The 27,499-nt window shown below is 60.2% G+C and overlaps 1 protein-coding gene across 1 annotated transcript in view; it reads left to right on the top strand.

Annotated features, from left to right (window-relative positions):
- The window catches only part of ACOT7 (acyl-CoA thioesterase 7), a 104,234-nt gene that overhangs the window by 25,612 nt on the left and 51,123 nt on the right, over positions 1–27,499 (top strand). The window contains 4 exon segments of the mRNA XM_058304551.2: positions 5,648–5,765; positions 11,896–12,052; positions 16,340–16,431; positions 22,077–22,191. Coding sequence (XP_058160534.1) covers positions 5,648–5,765; positions 11,896–12,052; positions 16,340–16,431; positions 22,077–22,191 — 482 coding nt within the window.

Raw genomic sequence — 27,499 nt, forward strand, 5'->3', positions numbered from 1 at the left:
ATAGGTACCTCCATAGAGTTTGCCCTGTCAATATTATTTTGTATTAGTGTAGTGCATTAATTGATGAGCCAATATATTTATTGTTATGCTAACTAAAGTCCGTAGCTTACATTAGGATTCACTCTTTGTGTTATATGGTACTACGGGATTGAAAATATTTTTTATAGTGGTCACATATATACAACATAAAATTTCCCAATTGAACCATGTTCAAATATATGATCCAGTGACATTATATTTACAATGCTGTGCTACTGTCACCACCGTCCATTTCCAAAGCCTCGGAGGATTTTGTGTTTAACTTTATATTTTGAAATACTTCCAAACTTATAGGACAGTTAAAAAATAATACAGACCCATACAGAGAATGCCATCATACCTCTCTCCCCCAGATACTCAACTCCATCAATTTAAATAGCATCTTGCCACATTTGCTGCATCATTCATTTATCCATCTATCTACTCATCTCTCTATCCATCTATCCATCCATCTATCCGTCTGTTTGGCAATCCCCTTTCTGACCCCTCGAGGGTAGGTTGTACACGTGCTCCTTGAGCACTTCTGCCAGGTATACTCCCTGAGAACAAGGATATTCCCTTATAACCACCCCAGGTGCAGTTACCAAGTTCAAGAACTTGAACATTGACCTGGAGCTTACAGTCCATTCTAGAGTCTTTTCATGTGTCACAATAAGGTCCCTCTGCGCATTTCTCCTCCCTTGTTGTAACAGGGTATTACTGATACATTTGACTGTCATTGTCCTTATAGTTGCTCTTTTTTGTTGTTGTTGTGGGAACACATGTACAACATAAACTTTTCATCTCTGCCCCTCTCCCAGGCACAGCATGCAGTGGGATTCGTCGCCTTCCCAGTACCTTCCATTATGAAACCTTTCCGATCTCCCAAACAGAAAACCCTACACTCGTTTTGCATTAACTCCCGGTTGCCCAGGCCCCTACCAGCCTGTCCTTCAGTTTCTGTCTCCGTGAGCTGGCGTGTTCTGATATTTTCTTTGTAGTTGCCATGGGGCTTAAATTTAACATCCTGACTATCCAGACCCCTTTGCTTTGATACCAACATAACTTCAATAGCATGCACACACCAGTTCCCACACCCTTCCATCCCCCGCCTTGTGTAGTTCTTACCCCAGATTACGTTTCTGCATGGGGAGTACAAAACCACTGATTTCTCAGTACATTTCAAGTGCTTTTAGACCCTGTAGGAAGTAAAAGTAGAGTTATAAACCAAAACTACGATGGAACTGGTGTTTATATTTACCCACGTCATTACCTCTTGCAGGATTTTTAGAGATATTATATTTACTTAAGCACATCGACATACTTCAAAGGCCGAAAGGCCCACAACACTTTAGAGGAAACTTTCCCTTCTCAATTTCTTGCCCTAGTCCTTTCTCCAGGGTGGAAGGAAACTTCTAGTTTCCTGCTTCCTGGAGGTCCACAGCAGGCCCCCTGCCGTTCCATGCCTTGTTTGTTTTCACCCAGCAGTGTACCACGGCGAGTGTTTCACCTTGGGAAGAGCTTCCTCCTCCTTAAAGGCTGCGCCGTCTTCCTTCGTGTTGATAGATCTTCCCTTAACTGGTCCCCAACGGTGGGCGTTTAGGAGACGCCCAGGCCCTGGCGTTAGAAGCCGCGTGGCGGTGAATGACTGTACGTCCTCCCTTTAAGCATGGCTAGAAACATCTGTGGAATCGACCCCCACACGTGCAGCTGCTGGTCAGACCACACACGTGCACCTGGAAGTGTGATGGACAATGCCACCCCTTAGAAGCGTGTATCGCTTTATGCCCCCCTTAGACGAATCCCTTTGTCTTCACCAAGTACAGTAAGATATTGCTGGAACGACCTGAAGCTGGGGGGCCTGGGAACAGCAGTGGTCAGGGCACCTGCAGCCTGGAGCTCCCACAGCTGCCATGGTAGCTGAGGCAGGGAAGATTCCGGATCGAGGAGAATTTCCAGGGCTTCCCTAGGGGTCGAGTCTTTCTCCTGGAGGCTGTAAGCGAGGGGCACGACTGGACTCTTCTAAGAGGACCTCCTGAGGCAGTGAGGGAAGCAGCGGGTTTGGGGTCAAGGAGGCCCCCAGGACCGGGCGGCTCCCTGCATGCAGCTCTCCCAGGCTCCCACCCTCCCAGGATGGGCTCCCACGCCTTCCCCAGCTGGGCGAGACCTTGTTGGACAAGCTCCTGACAAGCTCGGCCTGACCCTCCAGCCCGTCCCTCGCGTCACCCCCTACGGGCCGTGGACCAGCTTGCTTCCTGTTTCCAGAGCTCCCCGAGCTTCTCCTGGTCCACGGGCCTTCTTTGGAACACACCCCAGCCGTGGCTTAGCCTCAGGACTTGGCCGGGTACCTTCTTCCTCTGGGAGCGCCCCCGGGTCCACGTGGGGGTGGCACTTGCTCCGTGTCATTAGAGCCCCAGGGGACACTGGTTCAGGATGGTAGGAGCCCGGTGACGCTGGCTCCCAGCAGCTGGGAGAGCAAAGGGCCCGGGCTGTGGGGGACACACTGACATTCCAGACACGGAGCCAGGAGGCTGTGGCCACTGCATGGGCACGAGGGTAGGGAAGGCCGAGGGTGGGAGGCGGTGCCGCGTGGCTCTTGGGCCTGGCAGGAAAGGTGGCCGAGCAGCCGGCCGAGAATGCTGGGGGCCGTGCAGGGGAGTGTCATCAGTGGCCGACTTTTGCCTTTTCCTGAAGTTTCTGGGATGGGAGGGGGATGGGAAGAAGCACAGGGTTGGCGTGGGCAGAGGGTGGAGGGAGGCGGGAGGTCCCACAGGTCAGACTGAGGCTGCAGACAGAGCCCCCAATGGGGCTTGGGCCCAGGGCTGGTCCTGGCCACCCCAGCCAGCCTGCGTGGCGTTGACCACATTTCATTTAGTGTCTGCTGTTCACATACTGGGAGGTTTCACCTTAAAATCTGGATCCCCAGCTGCGGCCCACTAGCCGGCACATGTGTCCAGCCTCCCGGGCCTGACCAGGACACTGGCGGCTGGTGCCAGTTGGCATCGTGCTTGCTCTGCTGCGTTTCCTTTCCTTTTTCTCAAAAGCGAAACACGTCTTGTGCCCCTGTCTATAAAAAATGGGAAAATATGGGCTTGGATGAGGGGCCCCGCGCTCTTCTGGCTCCCTCCGGCCCCACCCGCCTGCCGCCCGGAAGAGGCCGGCGCTTTCCGGCCCTGGCCTGGGTCAGGATGCTGAGGCTTGACCCGGCCGTGGGGGAGGGGTGCTGTGCTGGGGAATGAGCTGATGAGGGGGCCGAGGGGCTGCGGGTGGGCCCCGGGGAGGGAAGGGGGGAGGATGATGGCAGCTTGGCAGGGGTGAGGGGAAGGAAGGAATGCAAGGCAGGGCCCCCGTGACTCCGCTGGCCCGGGGGGGTGGGGGCCTGACCTGGGGGCAGAGGGAGGGGGCGAGCGAGTGGGGCTTTGGCCCCCGTGCCTTTGAGGCGCCAGCAGGGCACTTGGCCGCAATCAGCTCCTTTGGGGAGAGGCCCGTGCGGGACCAGGGGCCAGGGGGATGGTCCTCGGTGCCGGTGCCGGCCCGGGTGCGGAGGGTGGGTGACCAGGCCGGGTGGGGTCGGCCAGCCCTCCAGGCAGCGGCAGGGCGGGAGGGCAGGCAGTCTGCGCCTGCTCTTCACTCCTACCTGAGTGGCGCCACGTGCCGGGGTCCCGGGGGCAGCGGGGTGTCGATGGTGCCGGGTCTCCAGGGTGGGCACCAGCCCCTCACTTTAACCCCCCTTGCCTGGTCCCACACTGCCCCTCCCCCGCCTTGGTGGCCCTGGTGGGCATGGCCCCACCCCCCAGGTGGGCAGAGTGAGCCTCGTGGGGGGGTGTCTCCGGGCCACCCCACGGCAGGCTCAGGTGCTCCCAGAAAGGCTGGCACCGACCGGGAATCCTCGGGTCGGTGCCCACGATGCCAGCCCTGTGCAGGGCGGGTGGGTGCGGGGAGATGTATGCAGGGGGAGCCCCTCATCAAGCTCAAGGCCAAAGTGAGGAAACCACCGGAAAGGGGGGCAGGACGTTGGTCCAGAGCTTTGCTCTTTGAATTGGCCTCTTCTTAACTCCAGCTTTAAAAAAAGGTAATTGTGTAAGCTCTCCCTTGCAAAACAGTCAGCGTGTCCACACTGCCCACTGCCCGTAAAGCACCAGATGAAGCTTCCGCTGTAATGGTCCTCCTGCCCCGAGGCTGCCACCCAGCTCCTAGCCAGGCCGGTCCGCAGGGTGAGAGGCAGCTCGGCCGGTTGGGCTGTCGAGGGGAGGGGCAGCGTGTGGGCAAGTGAGGCAGATGCAGGTGGTGGCCAGGCGCCCGAGAATCCGAGAATCCGGGCTTCTGGCTCCTTCCGAGAACCTGCTGCCTTCTTGCAGGAGTTGGCTGAATTCCAGCTGCAGGGGGAAGCACTCCTGTCACACTGCTGCGGCCAGGCAGGATCTCCTGGCAGGTCACCCAGACCTTCCCAGTGTCACATGACCCGGCTTTGTAGGAGAAACGAGGAGATAGCTGGTCTGACTTGCTCACCTCCGAGCTGTTATGAGGAGAGGCTGGTGTGGAACACAGCAATCCAATCACGTCTAAAACAGATCCTTGCAGAAAATGCTAGAAGGAAGTGTGCGAAAATACTAGCAGTAGTAGGTTGGGGGGGTGGGGAGGGTGGGTTCATAGGTGACATTTTCTTATTTTCTAAAGTTTCCAACAGTCTATTACATATATAATAAAAAAATGATTTAACAGGGAAAAAAATAAAGGAGAGGTTAGGAAATGCCAGCTCTGGCAGCTGCGGGGCTCAGCAGCCCCACGGGTGGGTGCCCACGGGGTGGTCCCTCCCGGTCGGCGAGCGCAGGGGCTGCTGGGCAGGCAGAACCGTGGGCAGGTGCCTGTTGTGGTGGCCTGCTCTCCAGCCTGGGGCCGGTGGAGGCAGGCGCTGTTGTCTGCCTTCTGGAAAAGCACCAGGCGGGCTGGGGCGCCCACCAGCGGAGGGCGAGGCTGACTGCCTGGGATTCCACGCATTCCACTGCGCTCCCACCTGCTAGCAGCCGGGAGGAGGACAAGCCTCTCCTCTTTGTTCCCCCTGACCTCTCTGGAGGGCTCCCCGTGCCAGGGACTGGCTGGCGGAGAGCATGTCCACCCCCGCCGGCCAAGGGACCCCCGGGTCCTGACGCTGCCACCATGCTCCCACTTCTCAGAACAGCCATGTGGCACGTGCCCGACTCCCGGGGACCCCTGTGGGAGGAGTGGTCCTGGAGTTCACTCGTACGCCCTCTCGGGGTCGCAGTCTGGGTCCTTGTGCCCATCGGTCCGGCAGGTAGATGGTGCACCTGGCAGGTGCTGGTCTGGGAGGTGGAACCGTCCTGCTCGGCTTTGCTGAAGGCCCTCACTGTCACCTCTTCCCAGCCAGGGATGCGCCTCGTCTCAGGCCAGGCCGGGCGCCTGAGCTCCAGCAGGGGAGGGCGAACCCCAGGGCCCCTGCCCTGGCCGGTCACCGTAGCTCCTGCCCCGGCGGACTCACCACTGGGGAAGCGCCTGAGCATGCGGGGAGTTCTTCCCCGTTCCAGGGGCCGCCACGCCCTCGGGAGGAGCCTCCACTTTCCCAGGGTTGCCCCTACTCACCGAGGCCGCTTCCCCTCTCTCCCCTGCCCAGGATCATGCGGCCGGATGACGCCAACGTGGCCGGCAACGTCCATGGAGGAACCATCCTGAAGATGATCGAGGAGGCGGGGGCCATCATCAGCACCCGGCACTGTAACAGCCAGAACGGGGTGAGTGTCGGGGTCGGGCCCCGAGCTGGGATCATGGAAGATTCCGGATGCCCGAGGCCTGGAGCCTCCCCTTCCCTTGCTGCTGGGCCTTGGGGCTCCAGACAGACGCCCTTGAACTGGCTCTTGGTTTTGGCCGCAGCGGGGAGGGGTAGGGAGCCCTGTCCCCCTCAGGGCCGTGGCTTGAGGCCTCAGTGGCCTTGGCTCTGGTCAGATGTGCCCCACACCGGTGTGGGCTGGCCGCTTCTCAGGATGCATTGGGCAGACACGTGGGTGTCGCCTGGCCCTGGGCCTCCTCCCGCCTCGGCCTGGACCCAGGGGTGGCCACAGGAAGTGTGCTCTCCTTCTGCGGCTTCCTTGGCTGTGGCGGCCTCCAGGCTCCCAGCATGACCGTGACCTCTGTCCGCCTGCCGTGGAGTCCGGTGGGAGGTGGCCCTGTGGCCTTGCCGCGAGCACTTGGCCTGTCCCCTGCTGGCCTCTAGCCTGTGGGTTTAGGTTCTCCAGGGGCACTGCTGGTGAGAGGGAAGCCAGCCCTGGGGCTGGGAAGGCCGCCGTGATGCTGCCGCAGCCGCTGCCACCCTGTGGCCCCCGCAGCGCCGGACCCTTCCGGGCCCGGGTTCCCTTGCCAGCCGAGCTGCCTGCTGGGCAGGGAGAAAGAGGCTCGGGCCCCGCTTGAGTGCCGTGTGCATGTGTGTGCTTGCGTGGGGGGCCCCTAGTCAGGTAGGCGTGGTCCTGTGCTCAGGGACCTCGCTGTGGGGGCACGGCCAGAGGGACCCCAGACGAGGACCCCGGGGAGTGGCCATTAATTCTGACCACACCATGCCAGCGGGATGGAGGGCAGGCATTTGTGCCCAGCCGTGAGTGGAGAGCAGCGTTTCTTCCAGGGAGAAGCAGCAGGCTGTGTGTGTGCGCGTGCACCTGCCATGGCAAGAGTGTGTGCGGGCGGGCGTGGGCGGGACCGCCCGCCCCAGGGTGCAAACCCTGCCGCACTCGGTGCACCCTCTGGTGGCCGGGGGAGGGAGGGCTGGCGAGCAGGTGTCCAGGGAGGCTGCCTGAGAGCTGCGAAGGAAAGGCTGGGCCTGGGGAGGGGGACTCGGGGCCGAGCAGGTGAGGGTGCCCTCCACGGCCCTGCAAGTGCCCACTGCCATCCTGCGGTCCCTGGGTGGGCTTCTCGCCCCAGCCCTAAGAGGCTGGAGTGACTGAGGCCAGCTTCCTGCCCAAGGCCCCGAGGCAGGCAAGAGGCAGGCACGTGGCCCGCTGGGCCCTGACTCCAGGCCTGGGGACAGCCGTCCAGGCCCAGGGAGGCCGGCAGGCACCCCACCTGTGGCTTTAGTACCACGATGGCGCCACGGTCCAACCTCCTGCCAGCGCCTCTTGGCCAACTCCGCCCGACGCTCCATTGGCCTCCTGCATATGAGGTGCCCAGAAAGAAGCCTCGATCTCATCCCCAGACCCGCTTCTCTCGCCCCCTGCATGCTCTGGCAGCAAACCCCGTTGGATCCACCTTCCCTTCTTACCCAGATCTGACTCCTGTTCCCCAGCCCCCATGGCCCGCACCCTGGGGACCCCGCTGGCCCTTGCCCCCTTGCTCTGATCTCCAGCAGTGGCCCCAGAGACCCTTTAAAGACAGAGTTGGATCCCCCCTCCACTGCTGACCCCCCAGGGGCTGCTGCCTCAACACACAGCCCCGCCCACCTTGCCGTACCCCCAGCTCTCGGCCTTCACCTCTGACCTCTCCTCTGACCTCTGACTCTCCTCACCCTCTGGCCACACTGACCTCCTTGCTGCTTTTTGAACTTGCCAGCGCACCCCTGCCTCAGGGCCTTTGCACTGGCCGTTCTCGTGGCCTGGGAAGCTGTTCCCCCCGATAGCGGCCGCTCCTGCCTCTCCTCCTTCAAGTCCCTGCTCTACGGGACCCCCGATGCCCAGCCCCCCGTTGCCCTACAGCATGGACACGTACAGGCGCTTCTTTGTGGTCTGCTTCCCCCTCTAGAGGGGAGCGCCACGAGGGCAGGGCGCTTCGGCCCGTTTCGGCCGCTCTGGGTGCCCAGCGTCTGGGTGGACGCTGCCCGTCAGCATAGGTCGAGCTCCTGGAGTGTGGATGTGGGGGCCCCGCCCCTCCCAGCGCCCTTCCTCCTCTAGTTGCGTCTTTCCGCGTCTTTGGGGAGAGCTGCTGTTCTTAGCTCACTTGATGGGGACGCCAGGCCCCGGAGAGCTACACGGCTTTCCACAGGTCACCCCAGCTGGACCCTCCAAGCTGCTGTCAGCAGCAGGGGCGTGGGGAGGGCGTGGGGGTGGGGCAGGCGAGGCGCTGCCTGGGCGCTCCCCGCGTGCCCGCCGCTGCCCCCACGCCTCCGGCTCGTCAGCTCCTCCAGTCCCCGCGTGGCTGTGAGAGGGGCAGCTGCCGTCCCACTCGGGGCACTTCTGAGCGCCTGACACGCATTGCCCCTTGGCCTCACAGCCATCTGTGGGCGCCACCCGTTATCTGTATTTTACAGACAGAGAAACTGAGGCTCAGGGAGGTTAACCCCATCTGGTGTCCCAGAGCTCCTGAGTGGCCCAGCTGGGAATTGAACCCGGGGCCCAGACTGCTCCTTAGGGACGGCTTTGAGCTGCCGTCCCGGCTCGAAGCCCCGTGGCCGCTCAGAGTCCAATCCCACGCCACGGTCCAGTCCCCACCACTCCACCCTGTGGAGTGCAGGAGAGGGCGCTTCCAGGGCAGGTGCTAAGAAGCTGTGCTACCCGCCAGCCGGGGGGCCGCGCCTGCCTCCACAGGCCCCAGAAGCAGGAGGCCAGGGCCCCCAGGCCAGAGGAGCCGAGCGCCTCTCCCCGAATACAGGTAGCATTCGCGCCATGCCCTGAGTCTCCAGGCCCCATCAGGCCTTCTGGGGTGGCTGCGCCGGGCCAGCTCTCTGCTGGGTCCTGGGGAGCAGTGGGGTGCTGGTCGCTTTGGGCTAGGGCCTGGGGCCGGCGTGTGCCGTGAGCACCAGCCAGGCGGGCAAGGGCCCCGCCTCGGGCTCCTCTCCTGTGGAGAGGACGGAACTTCCCTCCCAGGTTGTGTGGTAGCGAGCGAGACGCACCCAGCGGGTCTCCAAGTTGCTGCCCAGTGGCTGGTAGTTCCCGCCCGGGCTTCAGGGGACCAAGCGTGAGGTTCGCGGTCAGCCAGGGCGAGGGCCGCCGGCCTGGGCAGAGCAGCCCTGAGCCGTCCTGCAGCGTCCCTGGGCCAGGCTGGCGTCTCAGCGCTGTGCTCCAGGCTTCTGGACAGTCCTGGGGGAGCACCCCACAGGGACAGCACAGAGAAGAGCTCTGTCACCCCGTTAGTGCTCTGGATTGTGGTAGGAGACCCAAGTGGCCAGCAGCACCGAGTGTGTGGACCGGACAGCGAGAGGGTTCGGCTCGGCCCTGCTGACCTCCGCCACGTCTCCCGCCAACCCCCACCACGTCTCCCACTGACCCCCCACTGCGTCTCCCACTGACCCCCGCCACGTCTCCCGCTGACCCCCGCCGCGTCTCCCGCCAACCCCCACCGCGTCTCCCGCCAACCTCCCCCCCGCGTTTCCTGCCGACTCCCACGGTGTCTCTTGCTGACCGCCCCTGTGTCTCCTGCCATCCAGCGCAGCTGCTCCCCTGCAGGTCCTCAGCCCGCCCTCGCCTCTGCCCGGCTGCTGCACGGACCTCTTCCCGATGACCCTTCTTCTCACTTGTGTCTCTGCTGCACTGTCACATCGTTGGCGAGCTGTCCCTCCAGCCCTGCCCACCCCTCCTCACCTTCTTCCTCCAGAGCACGTGACACGGTGCAGCTTGCCCCGCAGCCCCGGAACCTGCGCCTCTGAGGGCAGGTGCTCCCTCAGTCTCCCCAGAATCTGCAGCTCAGAGAGTGTGGGCGAAGGGGTTCCTCTGTAGCCCAGCAAAGGCTCAGCACAGGTGAAGAAGGCTCAGGTGTGTGGGCAGGTGTAAAGGGAGTTGCCAAGCCGTGGGTCTTGTGCCACTGCCATTAAGAATAGAAAGCAGGGCTGTGTCTGTGGTCCGCGTGCGGCAGATCCGCCCCAGCATTTGTCACCCGCCTGGTGCTCCTCTTCACTGCCCTTGGGTAATTGCAGGCAGCGCGGGTAGACGCAGGGCCTGCCTCGCCGTTGCTGTTCCAGCTTCCTGCCAGCGGGTGGCGCCAGAGGCCTGTGCATTCACTCGGGGATGGAAAACACCCTGAGCGGCTGGAGCGCCCGCGGGACGCACCGTGTATGTGTGTGTTGTGTACGTGCATGTGTGAGTTAATGTGTAGCAAGCCCATGCTTGTGTGGTTTCCAGAGCTGGAAACCACGCATGTCTGGAAACCACACGTGGCCTTTGCCCACTTGTTCCGGATCTCTACCCAGTCCCGCCGCCTGCCTTGCTGAGACCAGCCTCTGGGACTTTTCTAGCAGCTGACATGGTCACGTGCCCCCCGAGCCTGTGCGCTCAGTACTCCCTGGGAGCTGGGGCAAGGGCAGGTTCCCCGGCGGAACTCAGAGCCAGGTCTGTGGATTTGGGGTGGACCCAGGAATTTGCCTGACACGTGCCAGGTGAGCTCTCACACGGGTGGGAGAGCCGTGGGTTGATGCCACAGGTGGCAGCAGGTGGAAGGAGCGCAGGTGCTCCAGGGCTTGGGTGGACGTTACCTCTTAGCTGTGTGGCTTGGGCAATGTGGCTAATATCGCTAAACATCAGTTTCCCCTTTTATAAAAAGGGAGAGTGGATTCCAGAGCTGGCCTGGGGCCAGACGAGCAGGTTGTGAATGTGAGCCCCCTCGCCCCACGCTGCCATTGTCGCTCTTCACCCCCACCCCAGGGGCAGCCAGGGGTGCCTCGGCCCCTTGATGCACAATTTCCTTAAATACACGATTGACATCTGGTAAAAATCCTAAAAGAGCTGCCTGCTGTTTGGAAAATGTAGTGCCACATTCCCACTGCTCAAACACAAGGCCCCGTTTTTTGGTCATTGAAGCAGCAAGATTACAAATAAATGGATTCTTTGTGCCGCGGCGGATCCTTCTGGAAGGTGCCAGAGGCCGTGCCCATCACTGTTCCCTCCTGAAAAGTGCTTTGGTGATGCTCCTCCAAGTACCTGCCCTGACTCCTGCAGCAGCCCCAGTACAGACAGTGACAGCGCGCGAGGGGCCGTCGCAGAGTCCTCCCTAACAGACACAACTGGGGTTGGCCCAGATCTCTAAGAACCATCACGGAGTCATTTATAACAAGAATAACTGGGTTGACTCAAATCTCTGACAACAGAAGAACATTCCATTCTTTTAGGCCATTAAAAATATTTGTGCAATGTGGTGTCCTGAACAAGAAATCTTGAAAAGTATCATGGAAAAGAATAAGGATGGCCTGCATGTACTGATAGAGGAGGTCAAAGAGAAAAACAAGGTGTGTCGCCCCTGGAGACCCCCTGTGGGGTTTCCGCTTGGTGGGCACCGTCTCACGTTGCTGATGACGCCTGTTACCGGGGGTCCCGGGTGGCCGGGGAGGAGGTGAGAGGCCCGCCTCCACCACCCTTTCGTTCCTTTGTAATTATGAATCGTGAAAACAGGTTGCCTATTTGGAGGTGAAATAAAATTTAGATAAAAATAAAAATAGTGATTGCATGGAGCTCATCATAACATGGGCAGATTCTCTTTCCTCATATTGGATGAAAAAAGCAGAATGTGAAAGTAATTAGTTTTTGCATGACTATAAAAGTCTCAAACAGCAAAGCCAGGAGCCAGGCAAAAAAGCAAGCAAACCAACCCTCAAAACCCCTATTTTTAGGGGAAAAGCCTGGAAAAGAAGGTCCCCAAATAGAAACAGTGGTTAACTTTGGATGAGAGCAGTGATTTTTCCTCTTCTTTCTACTTTTCTGTTTTTCTCGAATTTTCCATAATGAGCATTCCGAACCCCACCCCCCCATTTTATTGTGCAACTAATGTGTGTTCATGGTCGGAAAGTCAGAAAACAGCCTCTGGTAATCCCACCACCGGAGAAGCACCGCGAGCTTCTGTGTGCAATGTCCTGTCTTGGCGTGTCAGTAAACTGTGTTGCTTTCACTCCGCGAGGAGCGTGTCCGGGGCGGGGCGGTGGGCTGGGGGCAGCGGCCTGACCCACCTCTGTGTCGGCAGGAGCGCTGCGTGGCTGCCCTGGCCCGGGTCGAGCGCACCGACTTCCTGTCGCCCATGTGCATCGGCGAGGTGGCGCACGTCAGCGCGGTCATCACCTACACCTCCAAGCACTCCGTGGAAGTCCAGGTCAACGTCATGTCCGAGAACATCCTCACAGGTGAGCCCCGGGCTTTGCGCCAAGGCCCCGGGGTGGGGTGGGGGCGCCCCGGGGCTGCGCCCGCGCTGCCAGTCCAGGCCCTCGCCACGCGCCAGCTCCTTGCGTTCCACCCGGCGGGGCGCCCCTTCGTCCTGGCCGTGCAGCCCACGCCGCGCCCATGGCCGAGCCGCCTCAGACCCTGGCGTCCAGCCCCGCCCTGAGTGCAGGGGTCTGGGATGGGTGGGGGGCCCATGGCCAGCTCGGCCCTTGGCAGGGCGTAGGGGTGGGGGCAGGGAGCACATAACAGCCCCGTGGGCCCTCTGCTGTGCCCCCCGCTCTGCTGGCCCTTTCTGTGCCCAGCGGAGGGGCCGTCCCTGTGGGCGCTGCCCTGTCCCCTAGGGCCTGCCCCGGGCCCTCTGCCCTGCTTCCCGGGCCTGGTGAGCCAGGCTGAGATCTGAGTTGTCTGGGCGAACCTTTGACTCCAATTTGATCTGAATATTCCCTTTCTTGGCTTGGTAACCATGGCAACCCCTTTTTTTTCCCTCGTCTTCCCACTCCTGCGGCAGGAGAGCGCGGCGACAGCTCCAGCCCGCACGCAGGCTTCTTTTTATAACCAGGCTGAAGGGCGGGAGGAGGCCTGGTCCTCGGCCCGGCCCCCCTGCCGCCCGAGCCCCGGCCCTCGCCGCCCTCCCACGCCGGGCTGGGCCGCTTCTGGAGGCGAGGTGCTGGCCGGCCGCCTTGTCTCTGTTCCCCTGTTCCTGAGCACATGGCTGCCCTGCCAAGGTGGCGCTGGCTCCTGAGTGTTGACGGGCTCGCATCCCCTTCCCCATCGGTCCATCTGGATCGTTCCGATGGCTTCCACAGGGGTGAGGACCAGAACTGGGCACGTCAGCCCAGCTCCGGGACCTACGGGACGGGACACTCGAGGACGCAGCACACCTGCCTCGCTCAGGACCTGAAGCTCTGCGCGTGCAGGCGGCTGGGGACCCCTGGCCCGCCGTGGGGGCGATGGCCCACGGCTGGGAAAGGGCTTGGTGCAGCAGGGGTCCCAGGGCAGGCCCAGCCCCCTCTCTCCTGGGCCATGCTGGGGGCCGAGCCTCAGCCCGGGAGAAGAGGTGGCGTGGGGCAGCACTGGTACCACACGGCACTTCCCCTCCAGCCAGCGGCCCTGCTTACGTCCTCGCAGTGCTCCCCTTACCGGAGCTCTCCCCTCACCCGCACTCCAGCTCTTCCTTGTTGTTGTCCAGGTCAGGGTGTCACTGACTGCGAGGACGGGGCGGCGGGCCTGCTCACAGAGGCCTGTGTGGGAGCCCCCTTTCCGATGTGTGAGAAGCCACGGCCCGAGGAGGAGCCCCGGGAGCCGACGCCTGTGCCGTCTGGGAATGGGGGTGAAAGGCCAAGGAGAGAGCGTCAACGTGAAATCGCACATCGCTCTCTGTCCTGGCCGACGTGGACTCGTGGCCTGCGCGTCTGTCAGGCGCTTGAGGAAATGGGAGGGAGAGGAGGCAGCTGGGTCCAATGCCGATTTGGGGTGCCTGCTTCTCGGGGCAAAGGGGCGGCAGGTGGTTGCCTCCTCAGCCAGTCACGGGGCCTGGGCTGCCCTTGGGGAGTGCGCGCTCTCAGGCTGTTGTGCTCCCCGCCCTGCAGGGACGCCACCCCCTAACCCAGGGCCTCCCTCCGTCGGCTTCCGGAAGCTTTCGGGCCCCTTCCCACCCGAGTTTTCTCCTTGGAGGCACCGCAGCAGCCCCCGGCATCTCCGAGCTTGTGGGCTCTTTCGTCTAGGCTCTGGCGCACCCCCTTGGCTGGGACCCTCCAGTCTGCCCCAACCTGCCCAGGGCCCAGCAATCCCCGTTCCACCCCTGACCTCTCCCCCTCGCCACCTCCTCTGGGAAGCCTTCCTGGGCTTGACCGTGCTCTGCCCTTGGCGTGCCCGACTCGGATGTGTGGGTTCCCGTCTGCCCAAGAACAGCGGGCTCCACCAGGGGCTTTCGGGTGTCACTGCTGGGGCAGTGCTTCTGGCACCAAGTGGCTGGAGGCCAGGGGTGCTGCTGACCCCTGCCGTGCCTGGATGGCCCCACCCCAGAGGCCCGCCCAGGACGACGGGCCCGAGGGACAGGGTGGTGTCTCCCTGTTCCTGGCAGGGTCTCTGGCTCGCGGTAGCCCGGGGACGGGTGACTGGGGAGGGGGGTGAATGGTGACGGCGTGGAGGCGTGCTGAGGAGGGCGCCGGGGGGCTGTGGGCTTCTCTCAGGGTTTGGGCCGAGTGATGGGGTCCGGCTCGTGTTTGTCACTTGAAGGCTGAGGACAGGCAGCGGGCACAGGCCTCGTCAGGCGAAGTGCGCGAGGGGGTGCGGGCAGGGTGCCTCCCCACCCCCTGGAGGACACCCACTGGGGCCGGAGCATCCCTGGAAGGAGACAACGGGGCAGGCTCGGAGAGCGCTCGCGGCAGGCCCAGCACCCCCAGATCCCGGGACCCCGGGACCCCAGCCCCAGGCCTATCACGGGCAGCGAGCGGCTCACCAGAGGGGTCTCCGCGGCCCAGCGAGCCTGGGAGCCCCGGGCTGCTCTCCACCAGCTCCAGAGCCCCTGCCCAGGGCCCCGGTGCACGCACATCTGCTGTTCCCGTCCCTCCATCTGTCCTGCCGCCCCCTGCTCCCTCACTGGCCCTCTTGGCACGTTCGGATCTGCGCGAGCGCCTCTCTGAGCCTCGCGTCTCTTGTCCCTGCTCTCGCCCTCCCCGCTGCCTGCCCTCTTACTCCATGACGCTGGCCTGTCCGCCCCTGTGTGGTCACTGGGAGAGCCCTCCCGGGCAGGCCTGGCCCCAAGGAGGGAGCTGGTGCCCCGCGGGCCCTTGGGGAAGCGCGGACGGAGAGGGAGGCCCCGGGAGACGGGAGACGAGGACCGACAGGGCGGGCGACACCCAGGGCCTGCGTGCGGCATGCCTGCGTGCGGCTGGTGGCAAGGGGCTTCCCGCGGGGGATGGGAGGCAGCAGCGAGCGCGCACCCGGGCAGGCTCCCAGCCCGTGTTTGCCTCAGCGACAGCGCATTCGTCTCCTGCAGCTGTCAAAATATTAGCTAACTGGGACGGATCGCTGTGAATCGCTCCAGAAAATAGCTGGTAGCGTTTAAGATTTTAAAATAGATGTTTTTAAGGCTGCACTTGTCTTTTGATGGTTTTATTAAGTGATGGAGGAAGCACAATTAGCGTGTTTTGCCTCATCTGCTCCATGTTGTTCATCTGGGCCTAGGAGAGGGCCACTCGGGGTTGCCATGGAAACCAGTGTGTCAGGATGTGGCAAACAGGAACTCTTTATTCCCTGAAGCAGGTTGTCAGATCCACTCTCAGCCGAGACACAGTGAAAATCCTTTTCTGTCCGAAGTGCTTATCGCCCCCAAGCTCAGAGAACCCGCTGTCCTGCCGGCGCGGTGGGCGAGCGCTGCTCAGAGAGGCCTGTGGCCGTGGACTTCGCGCCTCCTGCCCCTTTCTTACTGACTGTGGATGGCGGCTTGGTGCTCGGGTCTCTACGTAGCAGAGAAAGCCGGCACCCCATGTCCGTCTCGGGAAGGCAGGTTAGAGTAGCGCCTGGGACGGGAGCCCCTCGAACAGCTTGAGAGGGCTGCGTCCCGCCCTTCCCGCTTCCTCTCTGTGGTTTCCACGTTAGAGAAGCTACTTTTTAAAGGGTCTTTGCGATGACTACCCTGTAAGTACTAGAACCCAGGAGGCCGGGGCTGATGCACAGAATGGCACTGTGTTGCTGTGTGTCCTTGGGCAGACGCCTTGACCTCTCTGGGCTGTGGGCTCTTCCTGAGCAGGTGGGGAGTGTGGCCCCTCGCAGCCTCGCTCTGCCCTCTGGCCAGGCCCACAGCCCCGGGGAAGCTTCTCTTTCCTGTCCCCAGGCCCAGAGGGGAAGTCAGCGGCCACAGCCCATCTCTCAGCCCTCTGAAGCTTCTGGACTGGAGGAGAGAGAGGGGCGGGGGACAAACACGGGGCTTTGGTGAGCTGGGCCCCACAGCCCTGGGGCCGGCCTGACCTGTGGCCCCTTCCTTGGGGGTCTCCTCAGCGCGGGCTCTGCCTCCTGATCAGCCGAGCGCCGGGGGCTGGAAGGCGCACAGCGAGGGTGGCGCAGCGGTCTGCGGGGCACAGGGTCCGATGAAGGGCGTTCCCCCTCGGGCGCTACGGCCTCGGGCCCCTCAACGGGGCGTTCCCAAGTGTGGCGGTAAAAGCCAGCCGTGAGCGAGGTGGGGGGACGCGGCGGGGGGACGCGGCCGGCGCCCACAGCCCCTCACCCTGCTCTCTCCTTCTCTTAAGGTACCAAAAAGCTCACCAACAAGGCCACGCTGTGGTACGTGCCCCTGTCGCTGAAGAACGTGGACAGGGTCCTGGAGGTGCCTCCCGTCGTGGTAAGACGCCCCCCCCCGTCCCCCCATCCCCCCGTCCCCTCCCGTCCCCTCGGGAGCACCGCTTGAGGGGTCACCAGGCAGTGGCCTGGGGCCCAGGAGGGCTGTCCCTGCCACCAGGAGACGCCACGGGGCGGCGTTGCTGATTCCCCGCAAGTGCCCGTGTAGGGCGGCCCCCAGCGTCTCCCCCTGACTGAGAGGAAAGGTGGGGCGACTGGGCCGCGGGGGTGACGCCTCGGGCCGGCCCCCTCTCCACTGCCGAGGAGGCGACGCCGGGACGGGGCTCGCCTCCGGCTGTCCCGGGGGTCGGGCCGCTGCGCATGGGGCCGGCTGCGTGGTGGGCTCCGGGGACCCCGTTCAGGTGGGCGCTGGCCCGCAGGCCCTGGGGGCAGCTGCCCGGGGACCAGGCAGGGTCGTTCATCCCCTCGAGGCCGCCCTCCCGGAACCCCAGCCCACCCGAGCCTCTGAGGAGGTCCGCGGGCCCGAGGGCCTGCCTTCCGCTCCCGCGCCAGGGAAGGGCTTCCTGGAGGAGGCAGGGCCCGGGGCCGCAGCCGGCCAGGCGCGGCCTCACAGGCTTGACCTGTGAGCAGACTTTTTAAGATGGTCAAACTGAGAACCAGCCTGCGGGGTTTGGGGCCTGCTCTTCTGCCCCTAGGCTCAGGCGAGGGACCGTGTCCTCCCGACACCCCCAGCCCCTTCCTCCTCCTCGGTGCGTGCCCGCCTTGGGCGGGGCCTGGCTCCCAGCCTTCCCTCCCAGGCATGCCCACGGGCCCTGGAGCCGGCGTAAGGGACTCACTCCCTGTCCCTCTGCGAACGGGAGATGCCGGGGCCACCCCTCCCCAGCTCGCCGCCCCGGAAGCTCTGAGTTGAGTCAGTGGGCACATCCTCCGCTGCCACGAGGTCCGGTGGGCCCGTGGGGAGAGCGGGTGCTCGCAGCGAGTGTGGGGAGCTGGGCGGGTCTCGCTTGTCCGTCCCCCCCCCGTGCGGTACCCCCCTACACACACGTTACACGTACACCTGCTCAGGCACCGCCGTACCTACCTGCGCACACTCACCCCTTGGACGGGGCTGCTCGCCGCGCCCCCTCCTGGAGGCAGGAGGCAGGAGGAGGGCGGGGCGCCGGGGCCTCCTTGGGAATTACAGCTGTTCCTTCTAGCCCTCTCATCTTTCCCACGGAATACTCTGTGTTAAATTAGCCACATCACTTGTAAATACCTAAACCCGATTACTTAATTGACTTAATATCAAAATGCTACATAATTCAGAACTTTCCAACAAGTGTGTGTCTGGCTTCAGCATCAGAGAGCACATCTTTTTTTGGCCTTTATAAAGGGTGTATATTTGGGGTAAAAGCTCACAGTTCCAAGGCCATGAAAAGCCCAACTCAAAGCCCCCTAAGAGGCGCTTCCTCACCCAAGTCAGCTAACAGCGACCCTGGACCTGATGCCACCTGGGGAGGCGAGATGGCCGCCCACCCCTGCGGAGGCCTCTGCCTTCCCCTCGCCACCCACCGTCCTTGGAGCCCAGCTGGGAGCAAGCAGGCCCAGGACGTGTCCCCTTCCAGGCCTCCTAGGTCAGTGTCGGCTGTTCCACTCCCTTCCCAAGGTCAGCTGTGAGTCTCAGGCGTCCCGCAGGGCCGGCCTCCTGAGCTGCTCCGTGGGCCCAGCCTTGGGGGCTTCGTGCTGCAGCGGCCCTCTTCCCCTCATGGCAGGATCAAAGACCCGGCCCCTTGCTCCTCTGAGTCTGTGTCTCCCTTTATGTCAGACCCAGCAAGAGGGCGGACCCAACCTGAATCTGCCCCCCTGATTAATCCAGTCAAATTAATCCAGTCTCAGCCCCCAAGAATGGATTAGCTCAAAACATAGTATTTCTCTTTTTGGGATTCATAGAATAATTTCAAACTACCACGTAACTATATACCCAAAGGAATTGAAAACAGGGACTCAAATTGGTATTTGTACACCAGTCTTCATTGCAGAGTCATTCACAGTGGCTAAAAGCTGGGAACATCCAAGTGCTCATCAGCAAATGGATGAGTAAGCAAAATGTGGCCTATGCATGCAGCAGACTGTCATTCAGCCATAAACACAAGTGAGGCTCTGATGTGCGCGACAACATGGATGGACCTTGACATTCTGCTAAGTCAGAAGGACACATGTTGTATGGTTCTGCTTACATCGGGAATAAGCAAATCCACAGAGGCAGAAGGAAGAATCGGTATTCCCAGGGGCAATGGGCAGAAGGAAGTGGGGAGTTACTGTTTCATGGGTACAGAGTTTCTGTTTGGGATGATGGAAAAGTTCTGGAAATTGTGATGGTTGCACATCTTGTGAATGTACTTAATGCCACTGAATTGTACACTTAAATATGGTTAAAGTGGGGGAGTGGATGTGGCTTAAGTGGTTGAGCACCTCCTTCCCACGTGGGAGGTCTGGGGTTCCGTTCCTGGTGCCTCCTGAAAAAATCAAACAAACAAACAAAATAAACAAGGAAAACAAACTAAAAAAAATCTAACTGAGGGCAACTAATGTGGCTCAGTGGTTGAGTACCGGCTTCCCACATACGAGGTCCCAGGTTCAATCCCTGGCCCCCAGCCTCAAAAAAAAAGTTAAAATGTTAAGTTTAAAATTATGTTTATTTTGCCACAATAGGAAGGAAAAGGAAATAAGTAAATAACCAAAGGCATTCATAAAATTAGACACCAATTTCTGCTTGATTTTGAAGTCTTTTTAAAACAAGTAATAGTAAGGGCATGTTCTTAAAATTAACAATGTCTTTCACAAACAACTGCTGTCATACAAACTGAACTATTTGGGGGCGTGTCTAATTACTATTATTCCTTATAGTCTGGATGTTTTATTCAATATAGTAAGATACAAGCAGAAAATAAAAATATATCGCCTAGAAAGAAGGAGATAAAATTATGAGTACTTGCAGAAGATGTGATTATGCATCTAGATAATCCAAGACAATCAATTAAAAAATATTCAGAAGTAATGAGAACTTAGTAGAGTGGCTGGATACAAGACAAATATTCAAAAATCAACAGGTTTCCTATATAACACTAATAGCTATTTAGAAATATTATGGGGTGATCTCATTTGCAATAGTCTCAAAAACAAAAGTGCTAGAAATTGGGAGTAATAATAATATGCATATATATATGTACTTGTATATATGTATTATTTGGAAAAATTCAAGAGATTTGCATAAACAGGAAAGACGATATTCCTTCATGGGGCAATCTGAAGAATAAAATGCTCGTTTCTTTTACGTTTATATATATATATTCTTAAAATCCCAGTGGAATCCTTCGCAGCTTTGGAGGGCACGTCTTAAGGAAGTGAAGCTGGAGAGAGATTCCTGGATTGAACAGTGCCTTCGCTTTGCTCTTCAGGGCGGCTGTGCGGGGGCTGTTGGGTGTTTGGCCAGAGGGGAGGGAAGGGGGGGCCTCTGACTCCAGGGGTGCAGGCTGGGCTGGGCTGCGAGCTCGGCAACCCCCACCCCTCCACTTGCTCCCAGTAATTAGCGCTCTCCCTCCCACATCCTGGAGGAGGACCCGGTTGCTTTTTCATGCCCTTTGTTCAGCTGGCTTTGATACGACTTAAGTATCAACGTTCTCCTTGTCGAGGGGCGTAGAGACCCCGTTCCACTGAGCCGGAGCCGAGAAAGCTCCAGATGCAAGATGCCGCACCACTCCCAGCTGCAGCTGTTCTGATATTTCTTTGGGTTCTCTCTTCCCCACTTGCCAGGCCCACACGTAAACCTTCAGCTGGGTTGAAACACGGGCCTGCCGTCCGCACTGGAGCCCTGCTGGGGCCGTCCTGGACCGCTCCGCGGCTGTCTCGGGGGCTGATGGCCGCTCTCGCTTGTCTGCCGGCATCTCCCGGTCAAGAACATGTCTCTCTCCACTGATGTACAGATAGCTGTGCGTCATGTGTGCATGTCTGTAAACCTGTCACACTCGTATCTCCGTACACACGTGTATAGACACGTAAAGACACACAGCTGCACATCTATAGCTATCGATGTAGCTGTCGTAGTAGGTATCTTTTTATTAAACGTCGAAATGAACGCCTTAGTTACGAGGTCTGCACTGACTTGCCTGAGACATCTGGGCCCAGCTGTCTTTTGCTTCAAAGCCGCTGGGTTTGCTGCTCCTTGGGGGTAGGGCCGTGTGCCAGCCCCATAATTAAAATGTTTTTTTCTAGTGATTTTCTTGCCGGATTTAAAACCAGCAGGGAAGCCCTGGTGAGGAGGCTGCGTTTTCCGTGGCCAGGGCTGGCGCCTCCATCAGTCTCCACGGGTGACCGTAGAGGCTCTGACGGGTGCACAGGACAAAAAAGAGGATTTATGAGACGAGGGAGGTTCGCTTCTTTCCCAAAAAACCCTCTTGACAAGACCCCCTCTGAGGCCTCCATGCTCTCCATCAGTCCCCCTGCACAGGCACGGCACAGACTTTCCTCGTGCAGGCTTTGCTTTGGGTGGCGGAGCCTTGGGAAATGGTTTATTTTTGGAGGAAAAGGTTAAGCCAACCACTGCCACTTAAAACACGCAGTGCACTTGCTTCTTCTGAACAAAGCACTCCTTTCTTAAGCCGCAGATCACGGGTCATTAAGCCACAGGACGCTGGGCAGACCCTGTCCGATTTTGGACTTGAGCCACTGCAGGAACATGAAGACATTGAAAAATAGCTTTTTGAAGGGTCTAAAATGGCTGTCTGAGATGACTTTCCTTAGGTCAGAGGGGCTGCGGGCAGAGGAGCTGGCGGGGCCGGCGCAGGTGGCGCCTGAGTCGAGGGGCTGCCCAGCCCGCGCCGGGAGCTGTTGTTGGGGAGGGAGAGGCCAGGGGCAGTGGGCCTGGGGCCAGCACCGGGGCCCGGCGGGGCCTCTCCTAGGGGCCTCCTGGGAAGGTGGCTGCATTCCCCGTGCCGGGTTGGGCGAGGGCGGCGCGGGACAGCCGTGCTGGGTCACAGACCCCAAACACCCCCCACTCGCGCCCAAAGGTGGCAGCCTCAGCATCACGCTGCTTGAACTTGGTGGCCCCAAAACCCCGTGGCCCATCAGAGCTTCTGGGGGGCTGTGCTGGCTGCGGCCACCAGTGTTCCCGGCGGGCTGGCCGTTCCTCCCTCCCCGGCCCCCAGAGCCTCTGTGCTCCTCCCTGTCCCAGGGGATTTGTTTATTCTGGAGATTTCCTGCGATGGGCTCCCACACGCTTCGTCCTTTTGTGTCTGGCTGCTCTCCCTCAGCACCACGTGCATCAGGGCTTTCTCCTTTTCGTGGCTAAGTCAGATTCTGTGGCACGGGGGAACCCCATTTTGTTCACCTCTTTGTCGATGGGCACGGCTTGGGTCCGCCTCTTGGCGATTGTGAACAATGCTGCAGTGAACACGGAGGGCCTCTCTATATCTCCGTTGGCATGGGATTAATTCCAGGAGGGGTATAAACCAAGCCGCTGACCAGCCTGTCCCGGGGGCAAGGGTGGGGGCGGGGCTCCAGGAGCTTCCACTTCCCCTGGGTTTTATTTTTTATACTGGTCGTGTATCATGTGGAGAAGAACAGACACTTCCAGTAACGCAGGGTGGCCCCGAGGAGCCCGGGGAGGGGAGGACGCCCGCCGGGCCTGACGCTGCCCTCTGCTCTCCGCAGTACTCGCGGCAGGGGCAGGAGGAGGAGGGCCGGAAGCGGTACGAGGCCCAGAAGCTGGAGCGCATGGACACCAAGTGGAGGAACGGGGACATCGTGCAGCCTGTCCTGAACCCAGGTACGTCACCCGGGGCCCTGGGGCCTGTACCGCCGGCGTCCTCCCCCCACAACCAGCGCTGCCCCGGGTGTCTGCGAGTGCTCCTGGGCCCGCGGTCCCGGAGGAGGCCCCCCTCCCGAGACATGCACCCCCCGCCCAGCACTGTAGCTGGCGGCTGGGGGGGCGCGTCCGCCGTCGGGTGGGAAATGGCCTGTGTGGTCTCTCTGCTGCGTCCTCTCTCGGGAGCTCGTTTCTGGTCTTTCTGGCTCATCCGTTTTGGTTTGCTGGGCTGCCGGAACGCAGTACACCAGAAACGGGTTGGCTGCCACCCCGGGGATTTATCAGGGTGCAAGCTTGTCGTTCGAGGCTCAGAACAGTGACCAGATCAAGGGCTCGTCGGGTGACGCCTTCTCCCCAAAGACCGGCTGCCGGCGATCTGGGCTCCCCCGTCACACGGGAAGGCGCCCGGTGGTGTTGGCTGCCCTCTCCCTTCTTTTCTGAGATTTGTTACCGTCCCCTTCTGGCTCCCCTTGCTTCTTCTCTCCGCTTCTGGGGTCTCTCTGTCTCCCTCACATCCCTTTATAAAGGACTCCAGTAAGAGGATTAAGACTCACCCTGGTCACACCCTACGGAAGTGACCTCATCTGAAGGTCCCCCAGGAGTGGACTGGCTCAAAGGACGTGATCCATCGTGGTCCATCGAAGCCTCCAAGCTGCATCATCCTAAAGAAAAATTGTACAGTGGCATAGACAGCAGCAGCTTTTTGGTACCGTTTTCTTCCTTGGCTCGCGTGTTAAGACACCTGATGGGGCAGAAAGGCTCAGTGGGCATGGGCGAGAAAGCCGGGGGTGGGGGCGGCTCCCCTGGGGTCCCTTACGCCCGGTCTCCGTCCTTGTCCCTCGCAGCCAGGGCAGCCTGGCTCTAACAGAATGTCCAGGCACAGTGGAAACAAAGGGCCGAGGACACAAGCGGCCTCGAGCGAGAGCCCCGCTGGTGCCAGGACTAGTTCCGGCCAGGGGTCTCTGGGTACGGCATTGTTAGGGGGCAGCATCCTGAGTCCCTTCAGTCCCCGGGAATCTTGGAGTCAGCTTTTCAGCTGATGCAAAGCCGCCAGCGGGGGCTCCGCAGGGACTGCCCCGAATCTGCTCATCAGCCTTTTTAACAGTCCCCGAACGTGGGCTGTTTCCATTGATTTAGATCTTTAATTTCTTTTGACAGTGGCTTATAGTTTTCAGAGGATAGGTTGGCACTTCTTTTGTTAAATTTATTCCTAAGTATTTTATTCTTTTTTTTTTTTTTTTAAAGATTTATGTATTTATTTAATTCCTTCCCCCCCCCCCCCCCCGTTTGTCTGTTCTTGGTGTCTGTTTGCTGCGTCTTGTTTCTTTGTCCGCTTCTGTTGTCGTCAGCGGCACGGGAAGTGTGGGCGGCGCCATTCCTGGGCAGGCTGCTCTTTCTTTTCACGCTGGGCGGCTCTCCTCACGGGGTGCACTCCTTGCACGTGGGGCTCCCCCACGCGGGGGACACCCTTGCGTGGCACGGCACTCCTTGCGCGCATCAGCACTGCGCGTGGCCAGCTCCACACGGGTCAAGGAGGCCGGGGTTTGAACCGCCGACCTCCCATATGGTAGACAGACGCCCTAACCACTGGGCCAAGTCCGTTTCCCATAAGTATTTTATTCTTATTTGATGCTACCTTTCATGAAATTGCACCCTTAATTTTGCTTTTAGATTCTTCATTGCGAGTGTATAGAAGTTTGACTTGTGTGTTGATCTTGGATCCTGCAACCTTGCTTGCCTCATTTATTAGTGCTAATAGTTTTCTGGTGATTCCTTAGGATTTCCTACATGCAAGATCGCCTCATCCTTCCTTTCCAATCTGGGCGCCTTTTATTTCTTTTTCTCTCCCATTGCCCGAGCCACCGTCCTCATTTGACAGTGGTTGGGTCATCTGGGAACATCGGCTCAGGGAGAAGGTGAACAGGAAGCACTCCAGCCTCGGCCTTTCCCACGGGGCAGAGACCCTCCCCGCCTGCCCTCCCCACGGCAGTTCGGCCTTTGCAAGGTCCACCCTTGACCTGCCTCCTTCCCAGCCCTTCCCATAGCTGCAGCTCCTCAGCTTTGAAACAAGATCTCAGACCCTCGTGTCTATCGCCTGGTGGCCTCCACGAGAGGCGTCCTTTCAGAGTCCCTAGCACCCAGGAGCTCCAGCTGTCCTGAACCTTCAGCTCCACGGGGTCACCTGCCCAGCCTTCGCCGTGGAGGGGCTGTTTGGCCATTTGACAGAACCAGTCCTGCTTCACCCTGGCCCTTGGGTTTAACACGTCCACTTTGGAGTCCAGCCACCCCGCCAGTGTGGCTGTGGCTGCGGTTGGGGTCAGTCACCCCAGCCCCCTGCTGCCAGGCAGACAGTGGGGTCTGCGTCCAGGGGTCAGGGCTCCGGCCAAGCCCTGAGTCCAAAGAGCCTTCCTGCCAGCATCCCTGGCTGTGCTTCTTGAGCATCCTCGTGGGTCAGGGTCTCCTCTCTGGCCAGGCCCCGGGATCCTGGCCCCATTAGAGCTGGTTTGGGGCAAGGGGGCCGAGGAGGAAAATGGGCCCCAGAGTCAGCTGCCCACGCTTGCATCCCAGCTGTGCTTCCGTGGATACGTGACTCTCCGTGAGTCAGTTCCCTCGGCCAGAAACAGATGATGAGACCGCCACAGCCGTGGGCTTGCCGCCATGTCCTGGCATGGCGCGTGGAAAGCGCTGGAAACGGCCTCCGTCGCGTGGGATGGGCCACAGAGGAGAGCCGCGTGTCGTCATGGCCATGCCCAGCGCCCCTTGGCTTCCCCAGGCTCCTAATTCAGCTTCCCCACGTCGTCGTGAGACCGCAGCTTCCTTCAGAGTCGGGCGCTGCTAAGTCAAGGGCCTCGTGGCTGCCGTAGCAGGTCGACCCGAAAATCCCAGTGTGCGGCGCAGCGGAGGCTGATTTCTGGTTTGTGTAAAGCCCAGAACGGGTTCCCAGTCAGGAGTGGCTCGCCTCCAAATGGCGGTGGCCAGGGGCTCCGGCCCCTCGGCCCGTGGCTCGGCCCCTCTGGTAGGTGGCTTTCGCAGTTCCCTTGGCAGAGGACGAGTGGGGGGCACGTACACCTGGGGTCTTGGGGTGAGGCCTGGGAGCGGCCCAGAGCTCCTCTGCTCACCCTTCTTTGGCGGGGACCCCACGGTCACCCCCTCTGCATGGAGGCTCGGGAAGCGGGGGCAGCAACGGCAACCGGGCCTCCTCTGCCTGGTTCACTCTTGGTAGGTGTAGGGCTGCCCGCTGAAAAGCCCAGGTCCTGTCGGGCCGTTGCCTCAGCCTTAGCGCGGCTGCTCCTCGGGCCATGCGCAGTCCCCATCGTGTCCAGATGCGAGAGCTCATGGCCCCGCACCCTCTAAGAGGAAAACGTGCTCTTTGCGCCTGCACCTGCCACGCAGTGCTGGGACCGTGGGGGGACAACAGGGCACACTCATTTGGAAAAGGGAAGGAAGGGCTGCCCGGGGGTCCGAGCTGGTGGGATCCCACCAGGCCCCTGTGCGGGCAGCTGGGGGGTCCTCCAGAGGCCTGGAGGGGCCCACGGCCCCTGGCGCTGCCATCTGGGAGGTGCTTCCTGTCCCTCAACCTCCATGGTGCCGAGTAAATGGCACTGGCAAGGGGGGCTCACAGCCCACATCCAGCATCTGGGGCCCAGAGGCTGTTTTAAGGCCTGAACAGTCCGCAGCGTTTAAGCCCCGGCAGATTCCGCGTCGTCGTGGGCTCGGCAGGTGTCTGTTTCCTTCTGTAACTTCCCCCAGCTCCTTCTAGGCAAGCGTCTCGAGCCTGGCTCCTTTCTTCACATGCTGGCGGCAGGCCACACTCTGCTTAAAGGCGCCCCCCTCGAGGCCCTCTAAGACAACGCGTGTGGTGGGGGCCCTCGCGCCTAAGCTGGCGTTTGACACAGGCTGGGTCTTCCTTTGTTTTTTTAGGAGGTACCAGGGATTGAACCCGGGACCTCATACTGCAAAGCCGGCGCTCAACCACTGAGCTACAGCTGCTCCCAGGCCTCATCCTAATGGGCTTTAGACCCCGCAGCCTCCTGCACTCCCACCCTAGAAACCAGCGGCTGTCTAATCCTTTTTTTTTTTTTAAGATTTTTATTTTATTTATTTCTCCCCCACCATTGTCTGTTCTCTGTGTCCATTCGCTGTGTGTTCTGTGTCCACTTGTATTCTTGTCAACAGCACTGGGAATCTGTGTCTCTTTTTGTTGCGTCATCTTGTTGTGTCAGCTCTCCGTGTGGGCGGCGCCATTCCTGGGCAGGCTGCACTTTCTTTCGCGCTGGGCGGCTCTCCTTACGGGCGCACTCCTTGCACGTGGGGCTCCCCTATGCGGGGGACACCCCTGCGTGGCAGGGCACTCCTTGCGCGCATCAGCACTGCGCATGGGCCAGCTCCACACGGTCAGGAGGCCCTGGGTTTGAACCCTGGACCTCCCATGTGATAGGTGGATGCTCTATCTGTTGAGCCACATCCGCTTCCCTGTTCTAATCCTTTAATGCCCCAGATTTCTGGGCTCTGATTACTGTCGCTTCAGCTTTAAAAGTGACCATTCTTGACGGACCTTACTAAAAGCAAAAAGTAAAAGTCACCGTGTTATTCTGGTTCTCTTCAACCACTTCTCCTAGAGTGGTGGCTCAGCAGGCAGGCCTTTGGGTTGGCCCTGTGTTCCTCTGTCCCAGTGCATGTCCTTTAAGCCAGGGCAGTGTCCCCATGGGCTCTCAAGAGCCAGGCTTTCCTTGGGCGGCCCCGCCTGATGTGGTCCTGAAGACACTGCTGGCAGCTGCAGCAGATAAACCCCAAATCTCAGTGACCCAACCTGGATTCAGCAGAGCTTTCTCACAACTTCCATCGGTTCACCTAAGAAACAGAATGTGAGCAAATGCAGGGGAGGCCGCCGGGGTTGGCCAAGCAGGGTGCCCGGGGCTCTGAACTCAGCACGACGCACAGACGGGCACCACTGCCCTGACCTCTGACCTCCAGAGCCCTGTGGCGCTTATGGTTCATGGCCGAGAGAAGGGCTGTCGCTGTATTTGCTCCCCGTGAGAATGTCGGCGCCTCTGCTACGGAAGAGCTCGTAGTGCAAGTTCAAAGAACATTCAGTTACTAGGCACGTCTTCACTGGGGTATTTAAAAAGTTACTACACAACTTCCCTTTGCCGGGGGAGGATAGTTATTTTAAATCACTTATCATTTGAATAAGAAGATATTTGGGGGTGGCCTTGGCCCAGTGGTTAGGGCGTCCGTCTACCACATGGGAGGTCCACGATTCAAACCC

This window comes from Dasypus novemcinctus, chromosome 9 (assembly GCF_030445035.2).
Source record: "Dasypus novemcinctus isolate mDasNov1 chromosome 9, mDasNov1.1.hap2, whole genome shotgun sequence".
In the NCBI taxonomy this organism is placed as follows: Eukaryota; Metazoa; Chordata; class Mammalia; order Cingulata; family Dasypodidae; genus Dasypus; species Dasypus novemcinctus.